The 14,849-nt window shown below is 46.0% G+C and overlaps 1 protein-coding gene across 2 annotated transcripts; it reads right to left on the minus strand.

Annotated features, from left to right (window-relative positions):
* Positions 1–48: 48 nt before the first annotated feature.
* LOC113213133 (coronin-1C-A) lies at positions 49–9,283 on the minus strand. Of its 2 annotated transcripts, none has more exons than XM_026432112.2 (9): positions 9,162–9,283; positions 8,535–8,732; positions 6,054–6,208; positions 5,850–5,947; positions 5,592–5,770; positions 5,296–5,517; positions 5,008–5,214; positions 4,647–4,931; positions 49–4,564 (listed from the first exon to the last, which is right to left on the minus strand). In XM_026432112.2, the coding sequence occupies exons 2-9, from the start codon at positions 8,730–8,732 to the stop codon at positions 4,340–4,342; spliced, it is 1,569 nt and encodes a 522-aa protein (XP_026287897.1). In that variant the 5' UTR covers positions 9,162–9,283; the 3' UTR covers positions 49–4,339. The 2 variants fall into 2 exon arrangements, with proteins under 2 accessions (XP_026287897.1, XP_026287889.1); XM_026432104.2 differs by lacking the exon at positions 9,162–9,283 and adding an exon at positions 8,906–9,145.
* Between the last annotated feature and the right edge of the window lie 5,566 nt (positions 9,284–14,849).

Consider the following 14,849-nt stretch of genomic DNA (forward strand, 5'->3'; position numbering starts at 1 on the left):
GGGTTCAGGTGCAGAGGGAGGGAACAGGAAAATAAATAAATGTTGAAGTTGAACAAAGAAGCTTTTAATAGGAGTAAAACAAAACGGAAGATTCATGAAAGCAACTTTGAAGATATTAAAAATAATACTGTACACTTTTAAGGCAATTTATTGTCAGTTTAGTAGTCACTTGGAAGAACTGGGCTAAATAGAACACATAGCCCCCTTTTGCATTAAAATAGGCAATTTATGTGTTCTGACCAAGAATTATGAAGCAGATAGAATGAGTCAACTGAAGTGCTCACTATAGTTAGTCTGTTAAAACTATTTTTGAGAGATTCTAACGTTTTCTCCAAGAGCAATAATGCACCACCACTCACTAATGTTGACCAGATGGTTCAGGTTGATGTGTTTGGTAAACAAGAACAAAACAAAACTCAAGTAATAACATACATTATACAATTAACCATGGGAAATAGAAATGTTAATCTTTACATTTTGTACAAAAGATATCAAAAATGACTTGTTACTATAAGTGGACATAAGCAGTTTATATTACAGCATTTGGCTTTGTTACATGGTCAGAAAATTCACTCTACAAGCTGAAATACACTTCAAAAACACAAGTAAAATACAGATTAGAAGTGATTTAAAGTTTTAAAATGGGGAAAAAAATGGATGAACAATTTCATTGGCATAAAGCTTTGCCTATGTCTGATAATTTGTGATATTAAGATACATACAGAGATGATTACAAAGAAGGAACTTCCCTTTGCCATGAAAGCAGCCCTAGAAAGGGAAAAAATTTAATTGTGATTGTTTCCTCCATTTTTCATTTGTTTTATCTTCTGTGTTGGGTTTTCCACGACAGCTTCGTAACAGTGCCTGAAATCTCCACAACAGTCTAGTTACAGTAAAATAAAGTCTGACTGGCATGAACTCCGACCCTACAATGTCCTTCTAAAAATTAGTCCAAGACAAGGTTTTGCTTATCAATTCTTCAAGCCATATAAGCTGTCTGAAGCATAGGTCTGAAGTCTGCCCCTTTGCATGTAAATGCACAGATCAGCTGTATAAAGCATAAAATCGATTATGTATTCAAAAAATTCAGAGAAGTCATGAAGCAAATATTTCTTTTACATCTCTGTACTTTTTGACCGATAAATAAGAAAATACTACCATCAACAAACCTCATAGGCCAATGCATTTATATCACCAATCCCTAAATTTTGGTCTAGCGTCAGGGTTATTTAACAAGTGTCCAATCACATTATGTATATACATTACGTACATAAAAAAATGTTACATGATGTGGCTTCTGAGCAATGTTGATAAACACATATCAACCAACAACAAACGTAGTTCAAAGTCTTTTCTTTTTTATTAAAGAAAGGAAGCAATTATCTTCAACAGGTAATGAAAGCTCTTCAAATTCCTCAACAAAGAATCATCTTTCACATACAGAAAGATCCGAATACAAGTTCCTACTGATACAATTCTGATCTGAAAACAAAACGGTTTTCACCTCAGGAAATCACAGATGCATAAAATCACATACCTTTGAAGATTTTAATATCAGCACCTCACTAACCACTAGGCAAAAGCATACATATGTAGAGGTACTACCCTTGCTTCATAAAATGTAAGTAACCAAGGTTGAAAAGAAAAGTTGTCAAAATTACAAAAGAGTAGCTTGGAGGTTTTCAGTCAAAATCTGGACTGCCTTGTCGTTATCACATACTGCTGATATACATAGTGGTTTGCACAGGGTATCATCCAAGATATTTACATTTAAAATAATTAGCAGGAAAACCAAGAAGTTGTCTGAACTTTGGACCTTAATTAAAACTGAGTTTCACTTCCTCTACTTATTCAACTGATTGTCAAAAGATACATTTTAAACTGCTTGTAGTCTGATAAAAGGTGAAGAGAGTTATTTGTAAGAACACAAGAATGGCCAAACATAATGGACCGCAACCACAATATGCACAAGACCAACAAGCACCAAAAGAATATCTACTCCCCCCCCCCCTTAAAAAAAAGGAAAAAAAAAAAAACAATTTTAGACAAATGTTATTCACTCGGTTTTAACTGGGCCTTATATCCGATATTGTAACTACATGAAATTTAAAAGAAAGAATTGAAAATGAGAACATAAAACAACAAATGCTACATCACATGAAGTTAGTCTAAATATAATATCAAACAAAATTCTACTGTCAATCATACATAGTATTGTTAAACCACACGTGTAAAAGCTTGAAATTGTATTTGCCAGCCTGAAAATTATGCTTGAGCATTTCATTTTAGTTTTGAGAATTTTTTCAGTTGGGAGAAGAGAAAGAGAGTGGATTCACTCTTTTAAAATCATATTAAAGTGCTAGACACTTTCAGTTAAAATACTCTTACCTAAGTCAGAATAATGCTGAGAAGGCACAAAAGATTCATAAAGAAATTAGTTTCAGGATAATACCCTGAAGCATTCAACAATAATAGAGGATAAAGCATGCAACAATACACTCACTATTCTTTTCACAGTTTGAGCGGTGGGTGCGATAAAGGGAGACCACAAAAGTGCAGTGAGCCTTAAAATTAAAGTCCTGGCCATGGCAGTTCTGATAAATGCGACTAAGTTAATACTACACCAAATGATATTTCATTCTGAAGTTTCTCTACAAGATATGAAACAAAATACTCAGACAAATGTGTCAGTTTCAAATTGGCAAGACAAAATCTTCCAGATACAGTTAGTTATCAGTTAACACAAGGGGAATCAGCACCTGTTTGACAGAGAACTAACACCAGTTATCTCTTTTTTTTCTTCTTTGAACACACACACACGCAAAAATAATTATGAATGAAAAAAGATAACATCTGCGAATGACATAATGCTGTTTCAAATTAAGAATACTAAACGAGAGCCAGGTTAAATTGATGACATTTGAAATGATTGAAATACTGATTTAATAAGAAGAACAGAACTTCTGCATCATATGGACACATTACACGGAGCTCAAGAGCCCAGAAAGCAGGTCTTTAAATAAAATACTTATCTTACTGAGAAAAAGTATGACTCCTTTCAGTTCATAAAACTAAGATATTTTGGCCAGGAAAATAAAAAATTGAATACTCTTTTCCCAAAACAATTGGAAATTCCAAGCTGAAATAAAAATGTCAATGCCGACAATGGTCATATCTAAAATATCACTTGAAAATGCAATAGCAGTCCAACAAAAGAAAAGGAAAATATCTAGTTCTCTTCCTAACAAAGATGAGATAGTTTCTCCCAATGATTAGTATAAAACTATCTACAAAGAACACACAAAATTGTTACACAGAAACAAAGACCTTAAGTGTGTTCCTCAAAAATTTGCACAGCTAAACTTGCATGAAACACTTAAGAAAATGTTCGCTTACTGCAGATCAGTTTCAGAAAAGAAAACAAAGGTAATTTTCTAGTAAAGTGAAAAATTAGCTTTCTTTAGACTACTTAAAAGCTGTGGCAGCTCTTGCTCCTGCTAGATCTATCACTCCTCCACAGACTAGGATCAACAGCGTCGCAAGCATGCATATGAGCACACTTCAACGCTTACTTCCTTAGATTGATATGTACACAAAAACAATTACAAACAACAGATGTGAGCCCTGAAATAGGAACACAGTAACATGTGCACATAACTCTAAGTCATACACATGCAAAGGAAAATGAGATAAAAATGTCTTAACAAAAATATATTATGAATACTAGATGTGGCTAACATTACATATGTCAGAGGAGCAAGAAACTAAATATAGCTTTTTGGCTTGAAGCTATGGTATACCCAACGCACACAAAATGTACTCTGAAGAGAAAAAGCGTTATTGTGCTAATAAAATACAGGCTCTTGCTTTAAATGACGGAGTAAACAGGTACAAAGGTTGAATTTCAATCTATTCTTTTCTTGCAAGGTCTGAAAGCTTTAACAGTTCATCACTACAATATAATGTGAAAAAATTACTGGTCTGAACATTGATTAGAACAGAGACAAAGAAAGAACAAAAACAACCTGTGAAACTGATAAGTAATTTGGGCAAACAAACACAATTGCCCATAGAGGTCACAATGAGAGATAAGTAAGTTTATCAATGCTAATTGAGCTTAGCAAATTAGATACAAGTACATATCCAGCATGAAATGGATAAGTTGTCAGCACCCTTTAAATCATAAAATATAAAAGCATTGCTCCAAAACAATAAGCCTTATACAAGACTAAAAGCTCTCTCTCTCAAAAAAAAAAAAGTCACATTAAAAGAAAAAAAAAAGAAGAACTGAACATTTGTTCATGTAAGTCATAATAATGTTGTCCAGAAATGAAAGTTTTCAAACTTCATCAGGAGCTAACTCTTCAGGGCCAGAATTGTTTGATGGTACAGTAACAGGTGCTGCAACTGGGGTTGGCGTTGGTACAGTAGGTGTTGCATCTACTGCTGCCCCTCCATCAGCTGTTACTTGCTTAGCTTCTAGTGCCCGAATGCGGTTCTCATGTTTAACAATCATTGCTTTTAGCTTGCGGATCTCCTCCCTAAATTCTTTAATTGTATCATCCTGGAGAAAAGAGCATCTAATTGGTTACATATCTTTAAATCTTAAGCCATCAGAAATAGTGTATAAATGTGATCATACTTACAGATAAAGCTACTGGAGGAGGTGCAACAGGTGCCAAGGATGTATCTGACTCATCCACTGACCTATGATTAGTGGTACTTGAACTGTGTTTTGATAGTTTGTCAAGAACATTACGTTTCCCTCCGGAAACTGCAACTTTGAGGTCACTCTTCTTTGTGCTTGTGTACCCATCGCGTAAGGAGACCAAAATGGGTTCTGCATTTTTGCCTTCCATCCATTCTTCAGCACTAAGAGCTGATGTGTCCCCAGCTGTATCAGGGTACAAGTCTTCTTGGAACAGCTCCGACTGCAACAGATGGCATGGTTTACATGTTATAAAAGGCAGAAAATTAGAGCACTACAACATTTAAAACAGCACTTACCTTTCTTGGAACTGTCATACTGATAACCTGACAGAAACCAGAATTGTTAATGCGATAAAATCGCGAAATTTCACATGAGGTTACATCACAACCTCTCTTTGGCATCATTCCAATGCCTCTTTGAGCATCAGGAGTTGGGAAGGTATTAATGTAGTGTACAAATGGGGGTTCAGATGTTATCTCAAAATATCTTATAACACTGTCTCCCTGGACAAAAAAAAATATTATTAGATAGAAAACAAGTAACACTTTAACAACTAAATACAAATATTAGAACAGAAGACAAACCTTGCCACATAGGTAAACCAGATTTGTATCTGGATCATACAGGGGAAACATTACACCATTGCTAGTATCCAATTCAACCATGACAATAGGTTCTTCTAAATGACCTGGAGCTCTCAAAGAATACTGTCGTTCACTGACTCGACTGAAACCAGTAGTAAATACAAGTCCACTTTTCAGATAGAGGGCTCGTGAAGCTTTGGTTCCTTCATGGCACATTGCCTCCTGGAAAGGCAGACAGGAAATGAGTAACACATTCACCTACTTTAGAACCAAACAGAAAATAAGCAATTAAGTACCTCGTCCACTTCCCCGGTGCGAGGATCAATGATACGCATTTTTTTGTCTTTGCATGTTGTTAGAAGCTGTGTACCATCCCAATTCCAACAAGCACTATATACAATATCTGGATGGCAATCAATATGTACAAGCATTTCCCCTGTTCCAACATTCCAGATGACAACTTGGTTGTCAGAACCTGTAATTTTTAAGATTAGATTAAAGCAAATGGGGGCTAAGGAAGGAATATAATCGAATTCGTTGTATTTCTTTGGTACCTGCAGTGAGCAAAACATTCTGTGCAGTTGGGTGCCACAGAACAAGGCCTACTCTTCTCTGGTGGTAAAGAAGATCAACAACTGGTTCTGTCAAGGTTCTAAAAATGAAAATATAGGACAAAAAAAAATATATTCATAGATATAAAAATTACAAAGCAAAACATATTCTAGAGAATGCAAGCAAAAGACATCTGAAGATGTTACCTTGAAATTCCTCCGTCTGGAATCTGCCAAACTTTAACTACACAATCTTCAGAGCCACTTGCAATCACATTATCATTGTGAGGACACCATGCAATGTCTAATACTGGACCCTTGTGCCCTCCAACTAGGGGATAATCTGCTGGTATCCGCCCAACCTGAAGAATAACATTTGAAAATATTCAAACAATTCTGGAGAAGTTAGACAACAATTGAATTCTCAAAATTCAAGGTAAGAATAAGAAGTTCTAAAAAAAAAAATAGTTTTCAGATTTTGTAGTTTGGTCACACCTAGGTGTGAATTTTGCATGCCACAAAAGCTACAGCACAAGGTTGGATATGGATGTCCCCTTACATTGACAGTAGCTAATAGATTTAAATGTATTACCATTTTAGTGGGAACACAATCTGATGCACCTTTCAACTGATGACAATTTAATTAAGGGGATAATTCAATTGAGAGGAGACTGGAAGAGAGTATAAAAATTGAAATTTTAGAACTTGTATTGGGAGTGTTTGTAAATGATAACAGAAGATGAAACTTAGTTTCAAGAATAACAAGAAAGGTAGGGAAAGCCAAGAGGGGAGACTGCAGGACTGGCTAAGTTTGGAATGGTGCCAAGGGGGAGGAAGAAGACAATGGGTGGATGAACTATTTATCTGACATGTTACTGAACATTAGAGTAAGGATGGCCTTTGAGTTTCAGGTATATTCAAATTGATGACAGGAGACTGATGCCATGGTGAACCAGAATGGGATACAGAAGAAAGGTCAAGCAGGGCCAGGGGAGATATACATGGCTGGCACCCACATCCACCACAGCTCTCTCTTGTGCCAAAACTATTTTTGAGAGAGAAATCTTAAAATAGCAGACACACATACTCATGGCAGATCTTTAAGTTTACTATTACAGTGTATACAAAAAATTAAAAATAAAATAGACAATCAGATAAAGGTCAGCAAGCGGTAAAAAAATATAAAGCTAAGAAAAGTACTGTATATATATTAGCATGCTCAAAATAATATGATGATGTCCCTCAAAATGTTCATGCATCCTATTAAATAGGCAGCTAGGCACGAAAATTACTGCAATGAAGTTGACGTCTAAATCATTGAAGGGTTAGACAAGATAATAGCAAAAGATATGAAATGTTCTAATAAAGGTTTAAATTTTTAGCATGAGGATAATTAGACTATTATTATTTTTTTTTTTGGGGGGGGGGGGGGTAGGATAAGGGTGTTAACTTTGTGTAAACTGAAATAGAAATTATGTTTAACAGTATTCCTATTTTTAATTGTGAATGAAGAAGCACAGAATATGGTCTTCTCAACTGCTATAACAAAACATTGGGGGTAAAACAGAAAAAAAAACCAACAACAGAATCTTCTGAAACGAGATAAGTTCAGAACCGTCAAATTGCACTTAAACTTAATATTGATAGTCAACAAGATGTGGCAGAAATTACAAGTACAGCCTATGAGAAACTTTGAGGGCGCTTCAACAAAGTGCATCATAAAACGGACTGATTTTTCTTAAGGAGAACAAGCATTGCTTGAATAAATGGTAAAGAGCACCTGAGGTAGTTAAGTGGTACAACAGAAATTAAGTATGGGAGACTTCCTCATAGCACAGACAAAAATTAAGTTTTGTTGTATAATAATGTAACAAAACAGCACACTCAACATCTCTGCAGAGACTTAGAAAGTAATGATAGATAAAGTAAAAACAAACAAAAAGAAACGAAGAACAATACTGCTAATTTTGGGTGGGACATCTTCCATGATGCATTGCACATATACATCTCTGCTACTAAAACTAATAAAAATGATGCAGTATAGGGATATTGCAACGTCAATTGCACTTACTCATTAGAGGTACCATGTTTGATGATAACGTGGTTCCTCACAGGCCATAAGAAACTATTACAATATTCAGGAAACTTGGTGAGCTGTGATGCAGATAAATTCTTTTGAAATTTTGAAGCAGTAATCGAGACATTAACCCAAGTTAAAACTTCAGCTCGAGAAGCATCATGAAGCTCCCTGAAAACACCTAGAAACTCCTTCTTAATCAATAGAAACAGGGTGAGGGTGATAGTGAGAGAACAGAAACAGAGTTTTCCGGGAGCTCCGTGATGCCCCTCCAGGGATCAGCAATTTGTTATGGCGAACCAATGTCTCCATAGGGTTGTATTTAGGTACAAGTCAAATTATATTCACAAAACCGTTAAATAACAAAATGATGAATCACAAAAAAACCTGTTGAAACAGGTAGTATGATAATTCAAGAACTGAACATAAAATTATATTTATTTATCAGTGAAAGAGACTAGGTACTTAACTTTCTTAATTAGAACTATGAGCAGCTGAATAATTTTCAATGTATTGAAAAAGATTCATTTTGTCCTGCGCAGCTTCTGACTTATGCATTACGTTCAGGTTCAATGGGTTAAGTAGGAGGAGAAAATATAAAGTGAACATACCTTGTTGTGAGGGAGGACAATAAATGCGCCACCGCCAGCTGATTCAACAATAATGGCCAGAAACTTTGGATTCACAGCACAGAAGGTTGAGTCCCAGGAAGACTTTGATACTCTGATATTGTCATAACAATGCTCTCGTTTGAGAGCCGTGCCATAGACATGGCGAAATTTGCTGGTACGCACCACACGGAAAGACATCTGAAAAGTTAAAACACGAAAAGTGCTTCAAAAGCCGAGTCGAGAAAAGCGCTTTAACGTAGGTAACTTAACCTAATAACACGCCCTACAGAGCGCACAACCCAAGTCCTCATTTCAGACCTATTCGCTTGAAAAACAACGAGAAAACAATTTCTTATACCCTTCAAACTAACCTTAAGGCCGTATTTTTACTACAGAGATCCTATTCTGAGCATTAATCCCGCGGAACACTTGCAAAGTTATACTGTGTCGATAAATATTGAGTAATCAGGGTTAGGCGGCTAAACCACCCGAGATGCAGTAGGTTTCTGAACGGAAATAGATTCACAATGCCATATTTGGTAATGCTTCTCTTTGCAACAATACGGCCTTAAGCAGGCAAAACCCGTCATAACAATTTAACTAATAATGAAAGATTAAAACAATAACCTTCTCTTTCACTCCGATAAATTTTTAGAAAATAAAACTAGACATATATTGTTTAGGGTATCCGTGGGTCCGTTCCTGAGCGAGCGGGCGAAACGATTGTGGCTGCGGTCACTGGTGGTCGAGCGGTCTTTGGCTACGCGGAGTAGCGATGGAATAGCGTAATCGTGTGCATGGGGTATCGCTGTGCCTTCTTTAGCTCCATGAACGAACAAGAGATGGCGCCCCAGGGTCGGGGAATGCCCTCAGCACGGTCGAGACTTCGGTCCTTTCTTTGGTCCGGGCGCACAGCGAGTGGGAGCATTTAATGCAATTTCTTTCCATTCACCGCAAACTTTGCTATCAAACTCAATACGCCGTCTGGCAGCATTTCAAAAAGTTCTACCCCTCTTTCCCCTCGAGTCCCCCTCCCCGAGTCGTCCTTCACACGGACCTAGGCTTAGGGCCGCAGGGTGCGGACGGGCGACCAATGGTCTTCCAAGTCTATTGTTTGCGCCCAGACAAAATACGAGAAACTAAACAACTACTGTCCTGGCAGCTTCCACGGTTCGCCGTTTGACTTGGGCAGAGGCCTAGATTTCAGGGTGGGCGTCGGCGGTGAGCGCCACCCAAGCGTTTCCAGCTCCGCATCAGTCCGCGTGTTCTCCATACCCCCCCCCCTCCCACTCCCTCCTTAGCCCCCAATCCCAATCCTGTGCCCCGCCCGAAGAACACGACAAGGTGCCATTTGGGGAAAATCGAGTGGTGACTCAAAAAATCCCGTTGCTCGATGAGTCAGAGCAGAAAAGCACAACACGAGAAAAACCACCGGGGCGCTCATCGGGGGGACCATCACAGGCTTTCTTATTCAGAAAAGATCGCCTCACGACAAGTTTGGGGTTGATACGGGTGGTGTGTTATTGCACTGGGCAGCAGTTCCAGGAGCACGAGGTGTCGTGCACACGGTGGTGTGCAGCCGTGCGATTCAGGAGATCGTTCAAGAGGGGCTCTTCTATACCTGCCCTATGAGTGCAACAAGGAGGTACAGGAGAACGATCTCCTGAATCGCACGGCTGTGTTGTCGGCGTCACCACAACATCCCGTGAGCACCCCTTCGTCGTGCCCGTGCCCCCACCGTCTCACAACCAAGCACCCCATAGGATAGACTTATATGGAGGCCGTGAGTATGGCCAAGCACCGGACTTGCCCCCTTCTTTCTCTCCCTCCCTCTTCTCGTCTGGTGGTGCCGCCGGGGGTCGGGTCAGAGTGCAGCGGGGGTGCAACCAGGTACAACCGGGTGCAACCGCGAGCCCGCAGGGCCGCAATCACCAACAGAGCGCGCGGGCTAAGCGGAATCCCCCATCCTCCTCTCCTCCAGGACGCGGGGCAGCCCCACGCGTCAACGTGGGCAAGAACGGGCAGTTGACCCCCCCCCCCCCCATCCCACCGATGGCTGCGTTGGTTCTGCATTCCGTTGCTTACTTAATGAGAACGGCGGGGGCGAGTGGGTCTAATGTTGAGTACAGCTGTCCGGAACAGACTGCGCGCTGTGCTGTGCAAGTGTCGCACATCCGCTCACACGCCGAGTTGGCACCATACACAGGTCGGCGGCCATGCACACCGCCGGCTGTAGCCAGGGGCGTAGTCCCTAGTAGTCCCTTTCGGGATGCTTCCGGTCGTTGATCGTTTTATTTCGTTTTTTTCTTCTTTCGAAGCTCTCGTAGGATGAACATTGATCATGCGAAAGGAACCACCCAGAAAGTTTGTCCGCCATTCGCCGTTACGAACCTTGGAAGTTCAAGCTGAAGCAAAGCTCTGGTAGCGCCTGGTAGGTAGGCAGCATCATGCCCGCAGCGCATACGTGTACTGCGGGGCGGCCTACCCCGAGTCTCGCAGGCGCCGAGCACCCCCGTAATTTGTCGACTGTGTCTGAGTAGAGAACGCGGACGTAATTTCTGTACGACCCCTGAAACGAATGTCGAATGTAAAAGTGGTCCAGGCCGCCCGTGCCGCCTAAACTCCACGATCCTCCCATACAGCACTCCCGCGGCGGGGCACGCAAGCGGCGGGCGCGTCGAGACGGCGGTGCAACGAACACCCATGACAAAGGATCATGCCAGACTGACAATAATGCCGCTGTTAAAATTTCATCTTATTTTGTCGTAAGCTGGTCGGCCGGCCAGTAAAAAGACGGTCCAAATCCTTCGATAACACCACCACCACCACTACCACCCTTGAGCACCCGCGGGGGACGAGCGAGCAAGCAGGCGCTCCCTCGCGGGCGCGTCGGTGCGGTTCGCGCGCGTTATTATAACGCGACCCGCTGTTGATATATTTTTCCTGGGAATGACCAGCACCCCCCCCCTCTCTTCCACACACACTTGGCGCCGCCCCTCTGCCCCCTTCCCTCCCCCCTTCCCCTCCCGCGCCGCTCGGCTCGACCGCGACCCACAACCACGCCCAAAATAGGCAGGCCGTCCCGTGACGTGTGGTGTGCTCGTGCGGCAGAGCCGGCAGAGCAAGCAGGCAGGGGCGAGAGGCGGGGCGGGGCGGGGCGGCGGCGGGCCTCCTCCTCGCGACGCAGCCGGCCTGGCGCAGCCGCGGCCGCGGGGAGGGCGGCCAGGGGGTGTACACGAGTTCCTCCGCCTACCACGTGGGTTTTTATTTTGGGGTTGATGCGCGCGGGGCACAACCTCTCTCCCTCTCTCTCTCTCTCTCTTCATCCGGGTGTAACGAGCGACACATACACGAGGGCGAGTGAATGGAAGGTTGCGTCATTTATCCAAGATACATATTTAAAGAGAAATAGATCTACTACTCCTCGGGGATCCTTTGCATGGCTGGACCGAACAGACAAATGCAACGGTTCGTCGCGTTCACCACACGACCCACCTCGCGGCCGTTCCACTCGCGGCTCGCGGGCTTAGGTATGGCCCTCGCGGTCAGCTTGGCCTAGACCCGGAGCGAGGTCTGGGCGAGTCCCGCGGTCGCGGCCGGCGCGGTGACCTCGGCTGGCCCGTGGCCGGGCCGTCGGCAGGCACCCACAGTCGTCCGAGGGGCCAGGCCAGCATGTCGCTCGAGAAAAGGCACGCCGCGCACTAGAGTTTCTGTCTTTGGGCGCTCTGTCGCGCTCTAAACATTCAGTTCTCGAAAGAACACAGTTTGTCAATCGCACAAACAACAAAATGAGCCAGAGTAAACAAACAATCTGGTGCCCGTACGAAAAATTTTCCCCTCCGTGGCGCCCCGACGACACAGTTTCCACGCGGAACGGTGTAGGTACGCTGTGGCCGGAAACTCCCGCACGGAGCCCACTGCGACACGCCGAGGTCATCCCCGCGCCACGCCTCTGCCCGTCGCCATTGAGAGGGCCGAGGGCCTGGTTACCCCGTCCTAAAGTCGGACCCGCGGCCCCTCCCGAGGTGGTGGAGGCCCCGCAGAGGAACCGGTGGGACAGGTCAGGAAGGAAGTCCGCGGAGGGCGAGCAGCGGCGACGGGGCGGAGGCGCTCCGCAGCACGAGAGCAGCGGGAGAGAAGCCGGAGAGTCCCTCGGGCAGGAGAGCAGCCGGAGAGTCCCTCGGGCAGGAGAACAGTCGGAGAGCCCCTCAGGCAGGAGAGCAGCCGGAGAGCAGCCGTGGAGCAGTGGGAGAGACCCTCGGGCCTCCAGCAGCCGCAGAGCAGGAGAGCGCCGCTGCTGACCCGGACTTGACGGGCGCTCCGCCTCTGCCTCTGGGCGGCATTATGGCATTATTGAAGTGGGTGGGACAGCAGCGGTGGCGCTGCGCGTCACGGCGACAGTCGGCCAGTCATGTCATGATTAGTGTCGAGCTTTCGCTTCTCGTCCAAACTGTTGACGTGCCGGGCCGCCTGGCCGCCCCGGCAGGCGTCGTGCTCCGTCCTGTGGGGTCGGGGGGCGGCGCGGGTAAGACGGCCGTGGGTCGGTGGGTGGGTGGCAGATGGCAGAGCCGGTAAGGTAACACCGCGGCAGACGGAGCCGGTCGGCCACGCCCGGCAGCAAGCGGCTGAAGACATGTTCTCACCCAAGGTCGCCTTCAATGCGCACCATAGTTATGATCCACATGTCGCCGTTTCACTCACTCGCCCCCCGGATCTCCTCAAAACCCGGGAAGATCGCGGGAGCGTCGCGACGATCCGTCGGGGACGACGGGTCCGGCGTGACCGGCGCGCGCGCAGGCGCGGTCTCAAACTTCCCGGACGAGTTGCTCGTTGTGTGGCGGGCGCGCGCGCGGGGGGCCGACTTCGCCCGGGTTGCGCCCCGGCCCGCCCCTGCCCATATGGACCGCTCGCGCTTCCTATGGCATCATGCATCATGGAAGGCCACGGAGGCCGGGCCTGAGCCGGGCCGGGTGAGGTAAGCCCCTCTGGCATTGAGGATCAATAACGAAGCGCCGACAAATTTATTAGAAGGCTGCGTGAACGTCCTGGACGAGCCCGAGCGACACACACACACACCACACATACAAATACACACACCGAGCCTCTGCAGAGGCCGAGAGGGGGGCGAGCAGGAGGTCTTCCTTCTGTCACGCGGGGCGTGAAGTGATGGATTACTGACGATGGACGATATGCACCAGAAGAAGACGGAGTCCTAGAAAAGAGGGGAAGGCAGATGGCATGGCAGACCTTTGCAAAGCACCCCCGCTTCGTCGACACTAATTCTACCCGCCATATTTTGCTGAGATTGGTTCAAAATATGGCGCGTCTTATTGGGTGCGACACTGGGACGCGCAGAGTGATAGAGACGGAGACAGGAAAAAAGAAAGCGAACCACCTGGTGGCACATGCCCATGGCCGTCGAGTGCGTGCTGTTGTCGCATGTCTCTCGCGGTGCTCTGGGGGCGTGGACGGGCGCGCGGCGGTAGCGGGCGGCAAGCGGCCAATACGGAGAGCGCGGGGGAGGGCAGGGAGGGGAGGTCCGGGGGGAGAGCGGGAGCGGGAGAGCGTGGGACGCGGCGCGCGGAGAGTCTGTCCTGTTGGGGACGCCGCAGACGACACGGCCCCCGGCCCGCCGCCACGCCCGTCTGGATCGTCGCTCGTTTTCTTTGATGCGTGGCCGTGAACCGTATGGCGCGAGGAGAGGAGGAAGCTCTCTGTAACCTGCCGCCGTCACCCTCGGAGCGAAGCAGAGAGCGCCGCGCCCTATGTTGTCACCACCGCCTCAGCCGGGCGGGCCGGGCGGACGGGCGGGCGCCTGCCAAGGGCGGGGTAGGCCACCCGCCCCGTGCGCGCGCCCGGCGGGCCGGCCCTCCCAGCCGGGCGCCTTCCACCGCCCGCCGCCGCCGTATCTCCGCCCGCCCGCGGACACCGGCCGCTTCCCCACCCAGATGGTTCCCGACGGCCCCAGACTGGCCCACGAGCAGGAGACTGGCCCGCCACCTTGGCCCCGCAGCTGCCCGCAACCTTTTACCGTCAGACTCGACGAAACAAGTCGCGGGTCGTCTGTCTGCGCGGGACTCTAATTCTGTTGCCGCGCGGGTACGAGTGCGTGTGGTGGAGCACGCCGCCCCCCCGCCACCCACCACTCGCTGTTACCGACGGCGCGATGCCCAGCGCTGCCAGCGCGGCTTTGCTGTTGCGGAGGGTCAGGGCACGGAGGTCAGACGAGATGCCTCGTGGCACAACAGATAGACCGCGGCGTCTATCTGCCAGTCGCGGGGCTCACCTCCTGTGTGCCCCCCCTGCACCCCCCCC

This window comes from Frankliniella occidentalis, unplaced genomic scaffold, assembly GCF_000697945.3.
Source record: "Frankliniella occidentalis isolate FOCC.00 unplaced genomic scaffold, Focc_3.1 Scaffold38, whole genome shotgun sequence".
Lineage (NCBI taxonomy): Eukaryota > Metazoa > Arthropoda > Insecta > Thysanoptera > Thripidae > Frankliniella > Frankliniella occidentalis.

Excerpts from the sequence above, each read along its gene's own strand:
- LOC113213133 (XM_026432112.2), bottom strand. The coding sequence starts at position 8,732 with ATGTCTTTCCGTGTGGTGCGTACCAGCAAATTTCGCCATGTCTATGGC. Across the intron at positions 5,215-5,295 it reads TGGTTTACCTATGTGGCAAG|GGAGACAGTGTTATAAGATA; the intron begins GTTTGTCTTCTG and ends TTTTTTGTCCAG. Across the intron at positions 4,932-5,007 it reads GTATGACAGTTCCAAGAAAG|TCGGAGCTGTTCCAAGAAGA; the intron begins GTAAGTGCTGTT and ends CATCTGTTGCAG.